Consider the following 13,651-nt stretch of genomic DNA (forward strand, 5'->3'; position numbering starts at 1 on the left):
TGAGATCATGACCTGAGCCAGAGTCGGAAGCTCAACCGACTGAGCCGCCCGGGCGCCCCAATAATCACAACCTTCTTAGAGTCGAGACTTAACCAGTGTCAGGCTGAAACCTTATAATTCCTAGTACAGTAAATGATTTCCCCATCATGTCACACCCCCACATCTAAGCCGCCTTCAAACCCAAGCACCTTGTTTTAAGCTAGACATAACCTTAAACAAAGAGTATAATCAGAGCTTTGGGGCAAACAAGCCAAAGAGAGAAGAGGTAAAGGTTTCTAGGAGCCTTTGAGAACTGTAAATTGGAAGAAAGAACAGGAGGAGGAGACTTAACCTCTAGCGACACACACTGTGCTGTCTCCAGTAATCTTTCCAACCACCTTGAGAGGCATAGATTACCATGCCTGCTTTACATAAGAGAACAGATAGGCCCTGCAACGTCAAACAACTCGACCAAAACCACACACTTATATAGGTGAATATTACTAGAAACTTTATGACTCAGTGGCACATTTGGCCCAAATGTGGGCGTACCGTATAAAACATTCCAATTATAAAGTCTTAAGAGAAAACCCCGTCTTTGCGATCATTTCCCGAATGGCCAGCTGCACACCTCTGTTCCTAAGGCTGTACACCATAGGGTTCAACAGTGGGGTGACGATGGTGTAGGTCGCTGTCACTAGTCTGTCTTTGCCTGTTGAGTATTTGGCTGAGGGCCGCAGGTAGACAGAGGAGGCACAGCCATGGTGGACGATGACCACAGTGAGGTGGGAGGCACAGGTGGGGAGGGCTTTCCGCTTGCCGTCAGCCGACGGGATCTTCAGGATGGTGTGGACAACGAAGCCGTAAGAGGTGTGGAAGAAGAGCAAGGGTACAACTAGCACCAAGGCGCCACAGATGAAGAAGACCAGCTCATTGGTGTACGTTTCAGCACAGGCAAGTCGGATGACTGGTGAGATGTCGCAAAAGTAGTAGTTGACCTTGTTGGAGCCACAGAGAGGGAGGCTGAAGAACAAAGTTGTTCCCACCAGAGATACTAGGAAGCCACTAACAATACAGATTGCTGCCCGCTGGGCACATACCCTCCAGTTCACGAGAACCAGGTAGCGCAAAGGCTGGCAGATGGCGGCATAGCAGTCATAACCCATAACTCCCAGAAGCAGGCAGTTGGTGACGGCAAAGCCAAGGAAGAAGAACATCTGGGTGGCACAGCCCACGAAGGAGAGTGTCCTGAGGACAGAGAGCAGGTTGATAAGCATCCTGGGCAGGGTAACAATGGTGTAGAAGACCTCCGAGGTTGAAAGGACACAGAGGAAAAAAGGACATGGGGGTGTGGAGGCTGCGGTCCAGCCGGATGACGGACAAGAGGGTGCGGTTCCCACTCGGGATGATCAAATTAGAGGCCGAGAAAGAGGACAAACAGGACAGGCTGAAATTCGCCGAGGCTGGAGAAACCCAGCAGCAGGAATTCAGTGACCCGGGAGGAATTGGCCATGGAGAGCAGATGCCACAGCCAGTGTAATCAGGTCCAGAGACCCTTGGGATGGAGGAACCAGGGAGACTTACCCTTCATACCGTAGCCAGCACCAGTCTGGGGCGAATGGGAAACAACTGGCAAGAAAGAGCGAAAAAGGATTGTAAGTCAACCAAAAATTATCCTAAACAGATATGCACCCACAGCGCTGTTTTTCTGCCAGTGGTTTTGGCAGTGAATCTGGGAACAAGTGTCCACATGAAGGCACAGACATTTGCTCCAATAAAGCCTATCCTATAGCCCCCCGCCCCCCGACTCTGCTCTTGCAGACTTATGTAGTTTCCACTTGATTTTTTGGTAATCTAATATTCCAAAGAAACTTCCCGCTAGCTATGGTTTCAAGTGGTCGCCATTTCATCCATATTACTAATCCATGGATTCCACCAGCAATGGTACCAATGTCTGAGGGTCCACCTCTCACCTGCCTCTAACACATTCCTCAGCTGAGGAAGCACTCTTGCCTGTCTTTGTGTGGTTGGCCTCTGAAGAATACAGTTCCTTTTTTTTTTTTCAATGTTTATTTATTTTTGAGACAGAGAGAGACAGAGCATGAACGGGGGAGGGGCAGAGAGAGAGGGAGACACAGAATCGGAAACAGGCTCCAGGCTCCGAGCCATCAGCCTGGAGCCTGACGCAGGGCTCGAACTCACGGACCGCGAGATCGTGACCTGGCTGAAGTCGGACGCTTAACCGACTGCACCACCCAGGCGCCCCTACAGTTCCTTTTCATGAGTAGCCTCTTACTCTCTTTCCATGCAGTTATTCATTAAAAGTTAATTTGATTGAGGGGCACCTAGGTGGCTCAGTTGGTTAAGCGGCCTACTTTGTCTCAGGTCGTGGTCTCACAGTTCGCGGGTTCGAGCCCCGTGTCAGGCTCTATGCGGACGGCTTGGAGCCTGGAGCCTGCTTCTGATTCTGTGACTCTGTCTCTCTCTCCTTCAAAAATAAACATTAAAAAAAAATTGTTAATTTGGTGTAGAACCACTGTTGCCGTCTCAGAAATAGCTTTATGATTCTTCCACACACTCTTGTAGGACAGTAGGGGCTGATTTCCCTAGCAGAAAATATGCAGCTGGAAGAATTTAGTTTTGCTTCAACATTCACATTCCCTGGCGGCACATTTGGTTGCACATCTTACCCTGCTACACCTAACTTGGAGACTCAACAGACCAACGTTCCCCGGATGTCCCTGAATTCCTAGTAGGGAGGCTTAGATACTTCCCCTGATGCTTCTGATAACTTATTGTCCCTGATGCTAGATTACATACATTTTCATTAAAATATTCTTGCCCTTTCCCCTCTCTCTCCCAGATCTGGTCCTTCACCTGGATCCTGTATCTCAATAATGAGTTTCAAAATCCTGCTAATCACATCCGCTGTGGATTTGTGAGACATATTGAAACACGTAACTTTTCTCCTCGGCCACATCCAATCTATTTTTGTTCTGCAATACTTCTAGGATCCATTTCTTCCTTTCTTTAGGAACTTACCACCTGTCTGGACTGCTCCAAGAACATGATAAACCGACCCTCTGGATTTTATCTTGTTCCGCTCTAAGCCATCCTCCACTATGGCCCCAGAGTTGTCTTCATACAGGACAAATCCTAACCTCTTACCAAAATTAGATGACCCCCAATTATCTATGAAGTTAAGACAATCATATTCTGTCTCTCATACTTTTCCCAAATGTAACTTTCCACTCGTAACTGCCACCGTATTCCCCCACATGCACTTCAGCATTGAGGAACTTTGAACAATCAGGTCATTTTTCAATCTACCTTCTAAATCTGGAAATCGTGCATACTTTATGTTTGTGGGGATTGTTTTCTTCTTCTTTTAATTGTATGAAATTCTCAGTTAAAGTAACATGCACACATTGACTTCTCCCTACAACTTCCTAGTCATGCTTTATTATCACTTTGTCTTTGTCTCTTCAGCTATCCCTAGAACCTGATTGTCACCACCGTTATGAGGTCATCTTTGATTTCACAAACTGCAACTTATCAGAGACCAGAACTTGCCTCTCTATGCATACAGCAATGTCTAGTTTACAGCAGGGGCTTGAGAGCTTACTGAAAAAATAAATAGTCGTGATCCCAGGTTTTCTTCTGAATTATTTCAGAATGCCCAGGAGGTTTGATTTCAGGCGTCTTCCAAACTTGTTCCCTTAATATTGATTTAACATATATTATTAACCTTCGGCTTCAACATTTTGGGATGAAAAATGTCTCTGAAGCCATTCTCTAAATGCAGAGACAAAAGAGCCATTAAAAATTGTTGCTTTTTGGTTTATCAAGTGATTTTTCCCATTATCTCAATTAGCTAAACGTTTTGATTTTCATTTAAATAACACTTAGTCTTGAAGATCTTTTCAAATACTAAAATTTCTATCATGGTTTGCTCTTTTGCTTAGACACAGTGGCAAAAATGTGAAACGGGACTAAAATCAGGAGCTTTCACTGGAACAAAGTCCAGTCAAAAGTGAAATGTCAACTCCACTTTTCCAATGCCCAGGCTCCATTCTTTAGTGCTTTCTCTTTTATGGGACCATCCCCAGGAAGAGCAGTGACTAGTTAGCCGAAGACGGTTGGGGTTCTGAAAGGAACGAAAGGCCACATTACTGGGTGACCATGCCAAGACCCTCCCCCGTAGCACTCACAAGACATCATCTGCTTTTTCAGACTCATCCTTGGAACCTATGCCTGAACTGAAATTTGAAAATAAATTCACTATAAAAAACTTCATTTCTCTTTATCCTGGTTGGTGATGCAGCATACAATATTTGATAAATAAAAGACAGCGCCCTGAGCTTGGAAAGAAGGATGCTATGAGTTCAGAGAAGAGCATTGGGAAGATAAGGAGTGTGGGGGGTGGCAATAAATACAAGGAAGAAGTGGGTAATTCAATTGTATTCTTAACAAGTGGAAAAGGTGAATTGATTTTTCATTACTTTGTTCAAGGACTTCATCAGTGTCGGTGAAGCCAATTCCTTGAGCGGGTTAAAAAGACAGCTAATTCTCCACTCTTAATTCCATTTACAGCCTCCTTTTCTAAATTTCCATCACACAGGAATTAACTGACATACTTACAGTTTTCTATATACACTTTTGCGTTTCAAGACTTTATGCTGAGACAGTGGGTGTGCAGGACATAGAAACAAAGAGGGAGGGAAGGAGAGAGAGAGAGAAAGAAGGAAATCTCAGCCTCTAATATTCTCTCACCTTCATCTGTGGCCCTCCCATCATTCATATTTTTTTTTCAACGTTTATTTATTTTTGGGACAGAGAGAGACAGAGCATGAACGGGGGAGGGGCAGAGAGAGAGGGAGACACAGAATCGGAAACAGGCTCCAGGCTCCGAGCCATCAGCCCAGAGCCCGACGCGGGGCTCGAACTCACGGACCACGAGATCGTGACCTGGCTGAAGTCGGACGCTTAACCGACTGCGCCACCCAGGCACCCCTCATATTTTTTAAAGTCACTGAACTTCCTCTAATATATATAGGGAGAGTTTGCTGTTTCTACTATATTTAATATTTAGTATATTTCAAGCTTGTTTCCTGTGTCTTTATCAAAATACTCAACCTGTTATATCCAAACTATTTCATCTTGATTTTGTCTCCAGTAGATTTGAAACCCTCAGGGATAAGGACCATGTCTTATTCCTTCTGTATCCTTGAAACTTAACCCAATATTTAAATGAGACATAAGTGCCTGATGAATAAATAAATTGAATAGTCCATTAATGAATTGTTTCCCTGTTGACCTCCACCTTTATCCCCAGTTTCCACTATCCACTTATCCTTTCTGTCATTTGATCACATTTCCTACTACTGATGATGGGGGAAACTCGGTCAAAGATTCATGAGACAATGCCACGATTTAAATATTTACATACAAGAAATGACTGGCGTGTCACTGCTCTTTTCAATAAGGAAGTCGAGGTCTCTAAATAAAGATAAAAATTTTACAATCCCTCAAGTCAGAGGGCTCTTTCCCAGTGACATCCTGGTGTCTTCATTCTCAGACACTTCCTTGAAATGTCTATAAAGGTTTCTAGGTGAAATTTGCCAAAACTATCTTCTCTGTCATAATGTGCCAGAGGTCTTCTTCCATTTTCCATAAACTCTCTGGACCAACATGAGAAGACTCTCTACCTGACTCCACAGAAAAATATAACCTTTGCCTCTTCTCTGTGGGTAGTTTAGCTAATGCCTCAATGAGTATCACCGATGGTCTTTTCTTTCTACATTGGCCTCAGTGCCTTGGTGGTAATTAAGATCCTCTCCTCCACAGGGAGCTAATTACCACGTTGTGCCCGATGCTTGTCCATAATTTCCCCCATTAGCAACTATAGTAATACACTATGAGAGTTTGTTGGCCAAAGAGAAGGTCTTTTCTAATACCCCATAGGGATTAGTCAGTTTTCTCTTAGAAATTCTCGGGGGACTTATTGAAAGCTGGAAGTTTTCCGGGAGCCATTTGTTAAAACAAACATCAATGGAATGGCTTCCATGGAGGTTCCTTCTCTAATGACTCTAAATTTTCATTCTTAGGTGGAATAAAAATGTAAATTTTACATTTGCATTTCTGACATCTGTAAGAGTTGAAGAGAGATACAAATTAAGGACAATATTGGAACGGAACAGGTAACATAAGTGTTTCAGACACCTGTTAAACATACGTGTTCCTAGAATACAATGTGAACATGATCAGTATTTGTTCAATAAATAAATTAATTAAATTTGGATTACGGAGAAGAATGTGGTAGTGCCTTGGTGTAGGTAGGTTTTTGTTAAGACGTCTCCTTTGGTAGAACTTCCTCCTAATTTCAGATTGCATATTTATTCCCTCTGCCAGCGAGTCCAAACACTTGGGCTGGAAATAGGGCCCATGCTAGAGACTGACGAAAGTGATTCAGAAAGACTAAAAATACAGAGTTGGGAAATTATGTACAGCACTCACAAACCAAACAAGCAAGAGAGGTATCTCCACGTTTGACAATTTAAGGTTCAGGCCGGGAGTATTAAATTAACAACGAAAGAGAGTAATAAAACAAAACAAAAATACTTTTAATGCCAGCAAGTACAATTCACAGTGAAATTGTAATAGATGTGAAGTTATGTCCTCTCCAAAAAACACTGATGCAAACTTCATAAGAAAGAAACTATACAATATTTACAAGGACACACACTAATAATGGGTAACTTTCATATACCACTCTATTCAAACAGGTCAGGAAGAAAAATATAGCTAAGAATTTAGAAGGCCTAAGCAGCAAATTAGTGAAGTACATCTGAAGAGCATTTATTGTACTTTATGTTCTAATGAAAAAGTACACATGTTCATTTCAAGGCACATGAAGTGAGTAGGTATATTGGCTGTGTACTAAGCCACAATAAAACCTTGAACGAGGGTCATAAAGTGGTAAGAATACAAACAATATTCCTTAATCCCAGCATAATACACTGTTAATGAAAAACAAAGTTAAAAGCCTCTTCCATCTGAGAATTTAAAAATCTATTAAATAATTATTGGTCAAAAGGGAAATACAAAGCAAAAGGAAATAAGGTCCCATAAATAATACCAACTACATACTGTTTAGTAGAATACATGGGTTAACTTTAAATGTTTTTTTAACATTTTACTTACTTATTTTTGAGAGAGAGGGAGAGAGACAGAGTACAAGCAGGGGAGGGGAGGGGGGTGGGGGTCGAGGGACACAGAATCCAAAGCAGACTTCAGGCTCTGAGCTGTCAGCACAGAGCCCAATGTGGGACTTGAACTCACAGACCACAAGATCATGACCTGAGCTGAAGTCAGATATTTAACTGACTGAGCCACCCAGGCGCCCCTACATGGGTTAAGTTTAAAGCAGTGATAAGAGGAAATTTCACAGCCTAATTATATATAAAAAATAAATCAAAAAATAAAAGTACATAGAAAGGATCAGAAAGTTAGAAATAAAACAACAATTTACAGGAAAATTCAAAAGAATAATAATACAAATAAAATTTCAAATAACGATATGGGGGGAGAAACAACCCTAGAATTCATCCATTTATTCACACATACATTAGCTCTTTGAAAACAATACACAAAACTTACAAACTACTATATGAACCAGAAAAAAAAAATTAAACCCAAATATACATAGTATAAAATGACACAGAAAATAACCATTTCTAAGATATTTTCAAAAGTCAGAACATTTGTGCACAAATTTTATAATTTTCAAAGCCTAGCTGAGATGAATAATTTTGTAGAAAACTGAATTCCAGATGTGATCCGCTCAAAATAAAAATGGCCTTAGAGGTCAATTTTCTTACAAGGAATATGACTATGGCGCTTTCCCTCAGAAAAGACACTCTACCTGTATCTTTCACAGAATTTCAACAAACGTTCAAACATGAGGTGATCTCAGCTAACATACAATAACAATTCAATAAATACTTCTTTAACAAACAGGGAAAACCCCGTTTTAATTTTCAACTTATGTAATGCTAAAAAATCTTGTGGATATGTCAGTAAAATGCAAAAAGCTAAATGCTTAGAAACAATACATATCACTGAATGAAAAACTTGGAAACTAAGCTTAAAGATAATGACAGATTCTCAGAGTAGCAAGTAACCGAAACTTTGACTGTAAAATGAAAAATGTCCTTGAAACAAAAGCACGATGGAAAATATTAGAGAACCAACAAATGAAAAATTCCTCAAAAATAATTAAAATGTGAATACAAACTTATTACAAGCTGATGGATAAAATGACTAGAACTGTAAAGTATGAAATGATTCTAGGCATCCCATTTATAAAATAAAAGTTGCACAAAAGGCATACAATTCACTGAACAGTTCAAATTTAATTTTAATGAAATAGTTTAGTTAATAGGATATGAAGTATGGCCCATTACCCTTCGAAGGGCTGACTTGAACTCCTGATTTCTCAGACTATAAATCATTGGATTGAATAGCGGAGTCAGGATGGTGTAGGACACAGATATGAGGGTGTCTTGACTTGATGAGTAGCTGGACTTGGGCCTTAAGTAGATGAAAGAGGCACAACCATAATGAACAGTTACCACGATGAGATGAGAGGCACAGGTGGAGAAAGCCTTGTACCTGCCGGTGGAGGATGGGATCTTCAGAATGGCGGAAATGATACGAATGTAGGAGATCAGGATAAGTAGCAGGGGAACGACCAAGACAAACACACCAATCATGAATATGACCAACTGGCTGAGGCGTGAGTGGTGCGATGCCACCGCGAGGACAGGGGCGATGTCACAAAAGTAGTGACGGAGCTGGTTGGAGGCGCGGAAGGGCAGGTGGAATACCATGGACGTGATAACCTGTGCAATAGTAAAGCCACAGGCACAGGCAGCAGCCACGAGTCCCACACACACCCCGTGTCCCATGAGCTCCGTGTAGCGCAGAGGGTTACAGATGGCCACGTAGCGGTCATACCCCATGGCCGCCAGCAGGAAGGAGTGAGAGCAGCCGAGGAAGAGGAAGGTGAACATCTGGATGGCACAGCCCAGGAAGGAGATGGTCTTCTTCTGGGCCAGGAGGTCAACCAGCATCTTGGGTACGATGACGAAGGTGTAGCAGGTCTCAGAGCAGGAGAGGACAGCGAGGAAGAAGTACATGGGGGTGTGAAGGGCTCTGTCTAGCACGATGGTGGAAACGATGATGGCATTGGTGCCCAGAGTGAACAGGTAGAGGGGCAGGAAGGCAACAAAGAGCAGCTGCTGCAGCCCGGCCAGAGAAGAGAAGCCGAGGAAGACGAACTCTGTCACCAGGGTCCCGTTGCCCCGCTCCATGGACAGCACCTGCAGAAAGGAGAGTCATGGACAGAGACAGAGGCCAGGATCCGGGAAATGTATGGGAAGCTCAGCACAAAGTCTGCAGGCAGCAAGAACTTCATTCCTCCTCGGAAAGCTCTGCTAAGAAAAGGATTAAGGCGAAATATACAACCAACCAACTGACGGCCAACTAGGAGGCATTCTCTAAGACTAAGACCATGTTATCTCTCTAGCCAAGGATTAAGGAACTGTCTGTTTCCTTTTGCATCTTCCTTAGGGATTATTGTGTTTCTCTTGCCCACTCCAAGCCCAAGGAAACTAGCTCTCCAAAAGGAAAAACTAAGTTTAACTTCAGCCATCTGAACTTGGAATGTGGAATGAAGGAATGAGTGGCGTTGGGACACAGCGTACGAACCTCAGTTTATCCAACCATAGGCAGGGAGAGGAAGAATTAGATGATGTCCAGCAAACGTGTGAGGGGAATTGTGTTTGTTGATGACTTACTATATGCTAGGATATGTGGTAAGCACTGCATATATCCATGTCGATTATTCATTACAACAATCTATGGCAGTACCCCAAACAATAAGGAAAGAAACACCTTTAGTGTTATCTCTGGCAGACTAAGCCAGCGATTACGGACATTACTGGAGGCTCCACACTGGACCCCTGAGCCAAGGGGGGAACAGAAGACAGCACTGCTTTAAAGAAGGTCTCCTTTCCTAGGAAGAGAAGAGTCACCAGGGTGGTGAAAAGAGATTCACTACCTTTGTGGCATTTGCAGCTCGCCTCCCTTTTCCCATTTTCCATGCCTCAGAGAAACTCAGAGAAGAGAGTTCTCCCCAAAATGGTGCAGAGCTTGTCACAGAGCATGAAAAAGAATGCAACAATTGGTCTGTTTTCCAGGTTCCTGTGTCCCGTCATAACTCACAGGCTTTATGTCTTTTATATGTTATTGTCAACAAGATTCCTTTTGAATATTTGGCTACTAAACATGGTCTGCAAACTACTAGAAAGGAGCATTTCTAAAGTCATTTTTAGCGCTTATATCAGATCATTTTTTACTGGGTGTATTTCCCAACTTTCTAAGCCTAGTGAGTGAAGAAAGTGTTCTCAGGAAGCAAAATCACCTAGCCTTTATTTAGATTGCATCCAATCTTTATTTACACACCTTTCGGTGTATTTATATACTTTTAGGTTGAGGAATTATTTCCATCTGCCACCAGAATTGTTTGTTTTTGTGTTCTTTTAGCCAAGAGAAAACCTTAGATTCTTAGATTTTAAGGTAAATGATGGGAAATTTCTGAAACTCATTGTATCTATGCCTAGAATTTAGAGATAATACATTTTTGTTCTTTCTTACATGATAGAAACTGGTTCTAAACTTCAATAGATATAATCATTCATTCATTTGAAGTTAGGATACTCACATACGCTGGTTTTAAATTTCTTTAACAAATAAGAGGAATTTTTAATTCTGCAATTATAAGGATATTTCTGTTAAATAAAATATGAAATATGTATATACCCCATCTATCCCCACTATATACATATGTATGTAATAGTTGTATGTTTACTATACTAAGAAAAACAAAACAATGAGACGATATCTGTACATGACAGCCTCACCAGGACAAATGGATTTCCATCTATTTCAAGACACTGAGGCAAATCTGAATTTATGCTCATTAGTTATCCTTGTCTTAGCCCCTTTCAAAGATCTTTCTGGATCTTCTTTCACCTAATCCATGCTGAATTCCCACTATACCCTCACTCCACTCATATGATATGTAGAATTCTGGAGGCTTGAATTTCCTTGATTGTGAAAGGGTACCCAATACCAAAATATTCAATACCAAATGCCCAGTACCCAATACCAAATAATCTACCTAATTACAAATAACGAGATAATTTTTGGTATCTACCCAACACCAAAATAATATTTTGGGTTATTCGTCACTCAGACCCATGAGAACAGCTAATTTCAGTCAAGTGGACTTTTCTTATATACTATGAATATAACTGCACCATCTAAGTGAGTTGTGTGATCAGTATATATGCCCTTTTTGTGGTGTCTGGGGACCCAGAGGCACAGTCCATCTGAGAAAGCAGTGCTCGTCCGCCCAAGAAAACATCAGAGACCACCACAGTGAGTTAGGTCTATACTATGGATGGAAAGATATAAGAGTAGAAAAATTTTAAGAAGGTTTTCCAGCCCAATACCACCAGCACGCTATAAAATTAAGGTAAAAGATCCTTCCATTTGATGTGAGAAGACCTATATGTTAGGTCTAGCTTTGTGTGACTTTGGGCAAGGCACGTCATTTGGATATTTGGTCTCTTTAAAATTAAAGGGGCTGGAGTAAGCAGTCACTGTAATGAACTGTCAGGATGCATGGAAAAGTATTTAAGCAGAAATTCCTTGAACAGTGTCTTGCAGAAGGACTTTTGACTTAAGGTGAGAGTGGAGTACCGACCCCTAAGAGTCCTTTCCACTCAGGGAATCCAAGATTCTCTCAATGGTGATCCCTAAAGTGCCCTTATATTCTAGAACTTATGGATGGAATTCAGGTTATGATTCTAGGATATGACACTCGCACAGCTTATCTTTCTAACTCCTTAGATGCCTCCTTGGGATATTATGTAACTTGGATTTAAATAGTGACTCGACACATGAGGGTACTGGATACCTCAAAAAAGAGGACAATTCTACATAAAGTTTGGACGCAAAACTTTTGAGACATTCAGATATTTATTTTAGGAAAAGCCCCAATGAATAAACTGAGAGAAACTATGGAGGCAGCATCAGATAGTAAAGAAGTAAGATTTTATCTTCTTAGATACACATGAAAAACCTGAACTTGCCCTATTAAAATGGAGTCTAAGCATCAGATTTCCAATATAGCCAACAACAGTCATCCATGAGTACACGGCAGAGAGACAAGTGGAGGGTCAGTATCTGTTTCTTTTAATCCATGAGCCATCCAATCGAAAAGAAAGGAAAAGAAAATCTAGCTAGGAACAAGACTGACCCAGTCTGGTCATTAAGAAAATTCAGAGAACTTTATGGAGCGTACTGAATCACTCTTAGGACTTTGAGTTAAAAGTAGCCCCTGATTCTCCTTCTCAAGCCTGCCACTTACAGGAGCTGCCATCACTTGATCTCCTTTGTCGGGGGTGGGGTTGATGTTCACAAGCACCACTCATCACTCAGGTTCATGCACCACAAAGCCCCAGACTACGTCAACATCCCCGCTGTTCAGTAAGTACCTACATTGCCCTCTTCCTTTCAATTCAGACAGAAGGAGCTGTTCGGTATGTGGGAACCCTTGACAACTAGATCCTAAGCCAAAGATTAGAATCTGAAGAAAGGAAAGCAGAGAGAGTGAACCTGCCCTACGTAGAAGCTCTTATCTGCATCAATATAGGAAGCCTCTTTCACCCATCAGGACCCTCGACCTCTCCAGCCAAAGTCACTCTCTGTAGACATTCTGGTGACCAGCAGGCAGTGTGGTTATTAGCAACATGTACTGTGATCGTTGGACTCCTGAGGCTGTATCTACTACTGGAGACATCGTCTTGGGGTTAATTAGAACATCAAGCCTGTTTGGGAAAACTAATGTCACCAATTTCTTAAAGGTACCCTTTGCCGAGGAACCTGGGGAGAAGGAGCCATGAGCAAAATTAGCCCGTGTCTTCATTGGAAGTTCAGTCCATCTGTGATAGATTGTGAAGGAGAAACCACCATAATAAAACATGTATTGCAGGGACCATGTGGAAATGTTTCATTGAATTTCTGTCAGGGAAAAGAGTATCTTATGTCGGGAATAACAGTATATAAAGTTACTTCTCAACTTTAGTGTTTGTAAGAGTCAAAATAGGACTTAATTACAAATTCATCTTCTCGGGTTCTTGCCCATAGATATTCTAATTAGAGACATTGAGATATTCTGCCAAAACCTAAGTTTTTGGCACGTATCTTCAGCGTACTTGAGTTCTATCATTAAATTGTTTGTTGTCTACAAATGTTTTTTTACTGGAGTGACTAAACAAAGTTGTCACTTTCAACCAAGTGAATCCAAAGTGAGTATAGTTCCAGGCAAACTCCCAGCACGAACTGTGAAGGTAGACTGACCATCAAAGTTCTAAGGTTTACCACGGAAGAATAAGACACTGTTGAGAAACGACGGGTAATATGGAGGCTCACCCTTCCCCGGAGTAAGCCGCCTTAGAAATAAAAAGAGCGTGCTGTGGGAACAGGAAGAAACCAATAATACAGAGACCCAGAGAGGACCGCTCAGGAATTAATGTGTGCA

At 41.7% G+C, this 13,651-nt stretch overlaps 2 protein-coding genes across 2 annotated transcripts; both read right to left on the reverse strand.

Annotated features, from left to right (window-relative positions):
- Nucleotides 1-548: 548 nt before the first annotated feature.
- On the reverse strand, nt 549-1,492 carry LOC124521686 (olfactory receptor 10R2-like). The gene is given in 3 exon segments (XM_047092697.1): nt 549-1,316; nt 1,318-1,395; nt 1,397-1,492. Coding segments are annotated over 3 exon segments (942 nt in total).
- Nucleotides 1,493-8,411: 6,919 nt separating this feature from the next.
- LOC124521890 (olfactory receptor 10K1-like) lies at nt 8,412-9,353 on the reverse strand. The gene has a single exon (XM_047093056.1). The coding sequence runs from the start codon at nt 9,351-9,353 to the stop codon at nt 8,412-8,414; it is 942 nt and encodes a 313-aa protein (XP_046949012.1).
- Nucleotides 9,354-13,651: the final 4,298 nt, after the last annotated feature.

This window comes from Lynx rufus, unplaced genomic scaffold, assembly GCF_022079265.1.
Source record: "Lynx rufus isolate CCGP_SWC_20201006 ecotype Redwood Valley unplaced genomic scaffold, mLynRuf1.p SCAF_31, whole genome shotgun sequence".
NCBI classification, from domain to species: domain Eukaryota; kingdom Metazoa; phylum Chordata; class Mammalia; order Carnivora; family Felidae; genus Lynx; species Lynx rufus.